The sequence below is a fragment of the Podarcis muralis genome, chromosome 9 (genome assembly GCF_964188315.1).
Source record: "Podarcis muralis chromosome 9, rPodMur119.hap1.1, whole genome shotgun sequence".
Taxonomy (NCBI): Eukaryota; Metazoa; Chordata; class Lepidosauria; order Squamata; family Lacertidae; genus Podarcis; species Podarcis muralis.
In genome coordinates this window covers 5,141,822-5,147,821 of record NC_135663.1, presented here as the reverse complement: position 1 = coordinate 5,147,821, position 6,000 = coordinate 5,141,822, and the positions used below count along the sequence as shown (strand labels likewise).

The 6,000-nt window shown below is 47.4% G+C and overlaps 1 protein-coding gene across 2 annotated transcripts in view; it reads right to left on the bottom strand.

Annotated features, from left to right (window-relative positions):
* Nucleotides 1-292: 292 nt before the first annotated feature.
* The window catches only part of GFRA4 (GDNF family receptor alpha 4), a 131,456-nt gene continuing 125,748 nt past the window's right edge, over nucleotides 293-6,000 (bottom strand). For both annotated transcript variants that reach the window (XM_028744249.2, XM_028744247.2), the window contains exon 8: nucleotides 293-5,694. In XM_028744249.2, the coding sequence (XP_028600082.1) occupies nucleotides 5,551-5,694 (144 nt within the window). In that variant the 3' untranslated portion in view covers nucleotides 293-5,550. The remainder of the gene's footprint in view (nucleotides 5,695-6,000) is intronic.

Here is a 6,000-nt window from a genome sequence, read left to right as displayed (position 1 = left end):
GTATTTAGAAATGGGGTATCAGAGTTTTTAGGGGGTTAACCAGGCTGGGATAGCAGGCTTGTGGGTTTCTGAATGTCTGGTGTAGATTTTTCAATTTCATTGTTCTGTATGGGACAAAGACAATAAAGATTATTGTATCGTAAAATCGAATGCCTTCTTCCCCCAACCTGTAATTTTGGCATTCGGCCACTTCATTGGTGGAAAACCTTCATGCCCTTGTACGGTCTCACCCACCCCGATAATCCTCATGTTCCTAAATTCTTAAAGAGGCAACATAAAAGTGACCAACCTATTCAGGAAAAGAATCCACATCTGCTTTATTTCAGGGTACATTTTTTTTAATACTGATACATACAGAAAGTACAGATTAGATCCCAAAAGTATAACCAACCCCCCCTATAAACCCATGTGTGATCTTGGGAGCACTTCCCCTCTCCAGCATCAAGGTTTTTGTGTTTTGTCTTATTGCAGAGATGAGAACATCTTAGAATCATAGAACCACAGAGCTGGGAGGGACCTCAAAGGCCATCTAGCCCAACCCCCTGAAACGTAAGAATCAGAACTGACCTTATATTATATATTTTTTCACCTGGCCACTGCCAGAGCGGCGCCCATGCTCTGGGTGTAAATGTAGGGTGTCTTTTCCTAATACCCATCTCAAGTCACAAGCAACAGAAGGCAAGTCTATGTAGACATTGGCAGAATGTTACTATCCTTTCCTGTCTGGGCAAAGAGGGCATTTCCGGAAATTAGGGACCTTTTAGCCAAGCTTCCTTGAAAAGCAGAGAGAAAGTGATTGGTAATGTGAGGCTCACCCCTTCAGTAGACATGGTCTTTGGCTTTGGACAATATGTTATTTCACAGCCTCAGTTTCCTGTCTGTAGAATGGGCACAAAAGCAATTTGCTGTTCAGGGTGAAGAAGAAATATGTGAAGGGTCAAAGCGCACTTTGCAAAATTCAAAGTGCTGCGGAGATAAAAACAGGAGCAGTAATTTGGAGAACCATCGGCAGGGTTAAGGAGGTGGCGATAAGAAAACAATAAGATAACAAAAGACGGGGTGGTCCGAACAGAGAAAAAACGAGAATGGGGTTTGCAGCGAGACGGCACCCTCATTCTGGCCAGCATGGGTCAGGGTGATGGATGCTGCTCTCCAGAAACACCTGGAAGAAACCCTATTGGGCATCTCTGTTTTTAGTAATAGTACCGACTAATTTCAGCTGTGCTGAAAAGAAAAAGAAAAGCAGAGGAGGAGGAGGAGCAACACAGAATGGCCTCAGCAGCACCTGTCTGACCTGTGCTGGAAACAGGATGTGAACTGGTATGGACCTTTGTCCTGGTCCTGCCAGAGCCCTCTTAAAATGGTAAAGGGACCCCTGACCATTAGGTCCAGTCATGGCCGACTCTGGGGGTTGCGGCGCTCATCTCACTTTACTGGCCAAGGGAGCTGGCATACAGCTTCCGGGTCACGTGGCCAGCATGACTAAGCCACTTCTGGAGAACCAGAGCAGCGCATGAAAACGCCGTTTACCTTCCCGCCGGAGTGGTACCTATTTATCTACTTGCACTTGACGTGCTTTCAAACTGCTAGGTTGGCAGGAGCTGGGAGCAAACAATGGGAGCTCACCCCATCGCGGGGATTCGAACCGCCGACCTTCTGATCGGTAAGTCCTAGGCTCTGTGGTTTAACCCACAGCGCCACCCGCATCCCATAGGGCCCTTTTATGATCCTACAAAAGCCTTCCCCAACCTGCTGCCCTTCAGATATTTTGACCCGCAGCCGCAGCTGGCAACACCTCCCCTCACTCCGAAATCATTGGCTTTGCTATTTGTTTTAGATTGCAGGTTTCTAGCTCTCATGAGGCGTCATCCAGAAGACAAATAGGATTGGTGGAATTCTGGATCGTTTTTCTAATGTTCCAGTCAATGGAGCTACGTTGGTTTGAACTTGGAGAGTAGCGATTCAACTCGGTTTATGCCTGGCGGGCAAAGCTAGATTTGGAAACAGGGTGGTTCTAAACCCTCAAGGTGCAAGGGAATGTGCAAAAGTTTAAAGATGCCTGAATTCTCCTCTGCCAAACCTCTTTAGGTTCATTCTGGGATTTCTCAGGCTCTGCCGTAGGTTTTTCCATCATGAAAACTGGCGGCAGGGCAGTGGGAGAATAATAAAATCATAGCATTGTAGAGTTGGAAGGGACACAGCTAAGTTTTATCTTTTAGGATAAATAACAGCTAGGCACCCATCACATTCCAGAAAAATAATCTGCAAATCAACTGGAAATATGAGTTTATATCGGTGTCGGCCATCTGCTTTTTAAACCTTCTCCCCTTTCCACATATTTCTCCAGCCAGAAGATACTACTTCATGCTGGTGATGATAACCATCAGGTTCTTTTGTACTACTTGCCCCCCTTTCTAAAATACTTAAATTCTAGTGATTTTCCCAAATTTGATAGCAGACTCGGAAGTCTGAGATCCTCTTTTGGGATTTCAGTGCCCTCCCCAGATTTTCTTTCCACCACTTTGGCGACCAAGTGCTAAAAAAATGCCAAGCCCTCCACCTCTGGTTTGCAGCCAGGAAAACGTGCAGCATGTCAGGTGAACATTTGATGTGTCTGAACAAACAAAACCAGGAGCTCCGAGTCAGGGGGCTCCATCATTTACCTTCTGCCTTAATGTGAAAAGCATCCGTCACCGCCAAAGGACTTGAAATGTTTGCAGTGTCCTCAGAAGGGCAAGCTGAACCAAGTGACCAAATGGTCACCTGAAACATCTAGGCTGGGCACCCCCAACCTGTGGCCCTCCAGAAGTTTTGGACTACAACTCCCATGATCCCTAGCTAACAGGACCAGTGGTCAGGGATGATGGGAATTGTAGTCCAAAACATCTGGAGGGCCGAAGGTTGGGGGTGCCTGATCTAGGCTGTTTCTGGGGTGTGTGAACTGAGCAAATGCCAACCTTTATTATTTACTTATTTTATTTATTTATCGGATTTATATACAACCCTTCGTCAAAAGATCTCAGGGAGGTTCGTGGGATAAAAACACGAGATAAAAGCCACCGGTGCAGCGAAGAATCGCTTGCCGACGTTGCAAAGGAGCGCTTGCAAACATTGCTCTGCAATGCTGCAGAACATGGCTAGGGAATTTCTTTCCACAGAGGGCCACATGGCATTCTGGAGGGCCACATACCAGTGGCAGGTGGGACCAGAGGGGCAAGAATGAGTGACAATTGCGAATTTTGTGTTTGTGCAATAGGCTGTCTTCTGGACCTGAGGTTCCTCATCCCAGCTGCAGAATATCTTTAGGATGTGTGTCTCAGATGGCAAGGGGCAGAAATATCCTTCGGGCAGAACCAGTCCATAGAAATGCAGTTCTAGTTCAGCGAACCAGGCAGGGCAGACTTTGGCTTTTCAAACTTCAGTGGTGCCCTTTGCGAGGCCAAAATTGAGTGCTCTCTGCCTCTTTGACCTTTTGCCCTGCTCAATTCACTACATTATAGTTGTGATGGTCTGCAGTGCCCCTAGGCTTGGTGCCCAGTGTGGCATAACCAGTTGCGCTGCCCCTAAATCCATCTCTGGGCCGGGAATCAAGGAACCAGCTAGTGGCCAATATAGATGAAGATACCTCCAAGTTGCTTTGTAGGTGGATGGGATGGTATTGTACTGGAATGAGCTCCCTTTCACTCCCCCCAAGCTAATCATCCCTGCCTTTTCTAGCTTTGCCAAATTTGTGTGCTCATGTGCACCACCCAACAAGTTTGCTGGGCATGCCGGAATTCTGATGCACGCATGAAGAGGAAAGCATTCCCTTCCGTAAGAACAAATCTCTGCATGTTGAGCCCTGGAGAGCTCTGGAATGTAGGTAGGTCGGTTTCTGTGTGTGTTTTCTTAAAAAATAATCCTTTGCACAAGAAGAAGGAGGCCACATTTCAATACAAGGTTCAGGGCCTTGCAGTCCCTTGATCAGAATGCTCTCCATGGGGGCTGACCTCCATCTTGAATTGGGGTCAAAGTATTGTGTCGGAATCTAACTATGGTTGACCCACATGAGCCGTGACCATGAATGGGAGATGCAATGCATTGGTAGGCAAGTTGGGATGGTGGAAGGAGTAATTCCCACCCCCATAGACCCAGTTGACACTCCCAGGACCATCGCTTGCTATAAATATTCCCTTGGACCTGTGGACCAGCCATTGCTGATCAGAAACCCGCCACAGATGGAATATCCATTACATCCACTCACAACCCAAAACAGTCCTTCTCTGAGAATATATAATTCAAACGTTTGGCTGAGTGGTCAATTTGTGCATCTGGACATCAGTCCTGAAGGTGACATTCTGCCTCCGATTCCAGTGGCTTCTGTTTTCCGGCAGCAAATGTTTGGATGTGCAAGATGTGTTGTTTGGGGATCTCAAAATACCAGACGGTTGAAATGTTTGAGATTAAGATTTTAAAGACTTCTGTCCTGCAATCTCTTTCCTGGACCAAATTACAGGGATGGGTTTTCTGCGGTAAGTACCAAACTGTCCTTTGAAAATCACTGAGGAAAGTAAGGGAGTCTCTCAAATTTAACTCAGTGGATTGCGTTGAGGAGTTCAGTGAATCAGCAGCATGAATCGGCCTTCAATACAAGTGTCTAGAAGGGCCACCCAGGCTGAAGAAGCACACACCAGTTGCATGAGAAGATTCCAGGTCCATCTACAATTGCTCTCTTGTAGAGTATCAGGTGAGGTGTGGTTTTATCCTTCGAGGTGCTGTGCTGGAACCAAGTCAATGCCTTGCTGGTAAGAATGGGTGGTTCAGAAGTTCAGTCCTGCTGGTCCTGTCTAAACTCTCCTCGTGAAGCTCCAAACAAGCATGGATTTTCAAACCAAAGCCCTCCGCTCAACAGATTATAGACCCCATTTCCCACCCAAAAATTGTGGCCAAGGAGAGAGTCAAGATACCCAGACTTGTCTGTCTCATTCTGAGTCTGGAGACCCAGGTCTCAAGGACAAAGCGCTCAGTTCTTCCCTCCCCCTCCCCTTCTTAAAAAAAATATGGAGATTGGGTGGTGTCACTACCGCAAGATGGGAGTATTGGCATGATGAAGCAGTCCAGTTCTTTGACTCAACACATGGAGAAGTTGGGGCGATAGCCTACTTCAACCCATTCTTGGAAGGTTTTCCAAGATGGCAGCAAAATCCTAGTGTGCTGGGGATGTTCCTAAGACTGTTTCAGCCTACCAAAGCAGGCAACTTTTACTGACCTGCTAAATATGGGGGGCAAAAGAAGCTAATGTGAATTAGTCCTTGCTGTAACCCATGATGGATCACACGCTTCCTTGCAGGGACTGATTTCTGGGTCCTTCCACAGATGAACACATTGTGGCTCACCAGAAAGGTGTCGACAAACAAGCTGATGAGATGAGTGTCTTTCCTTTCCTCCCGATAACCTTGAAGAGGGAGGTAGCCAGGAGCTGGCGAGGCCTTTCGCCCCAGCTCCCCGATTCGAAAACAAACAAACGGAGAGCAGTCCGGTCAGGGCGCTTGAGTGTGGGCGCGCTCCAATTCACATGGACGCCAGGAGGAATGTACTGGTAGAAGTGGAACACCACATCACCAACCAGCCGTTCATGGCCAGTGACAGCGCTGAGCTGGAGCCGTCAGACGCTAGGTGGGTGGCATCTTGTAGAAGCTTCTCCTCTGCAGATACCTGGAAAGAAAAAACCAGCAAAGGTAGGGAGTTAACACCTGGGTGATTTGTTAGTCTGCAGCTCCATCTGCGCTATAGCAAGGCCTCTCCCAAAGAATCATGGGAACTGTAGTTTGTTAAAGGCGCTGGGCTTGTTAGGAGGCCTCTATCCCCATAACAGAGCTACAGTTCCCACAATTCCCTGGGAAGAGAGATTGACTGCTAAACCGCTCTAGGAACTGTACCCAAGTGAAGGGAACAGGGGACTGTGGTTTGATACTGAATCATGGAACTGTAGAGCTGGGACTCCAAAGGCCATCTAGTCCA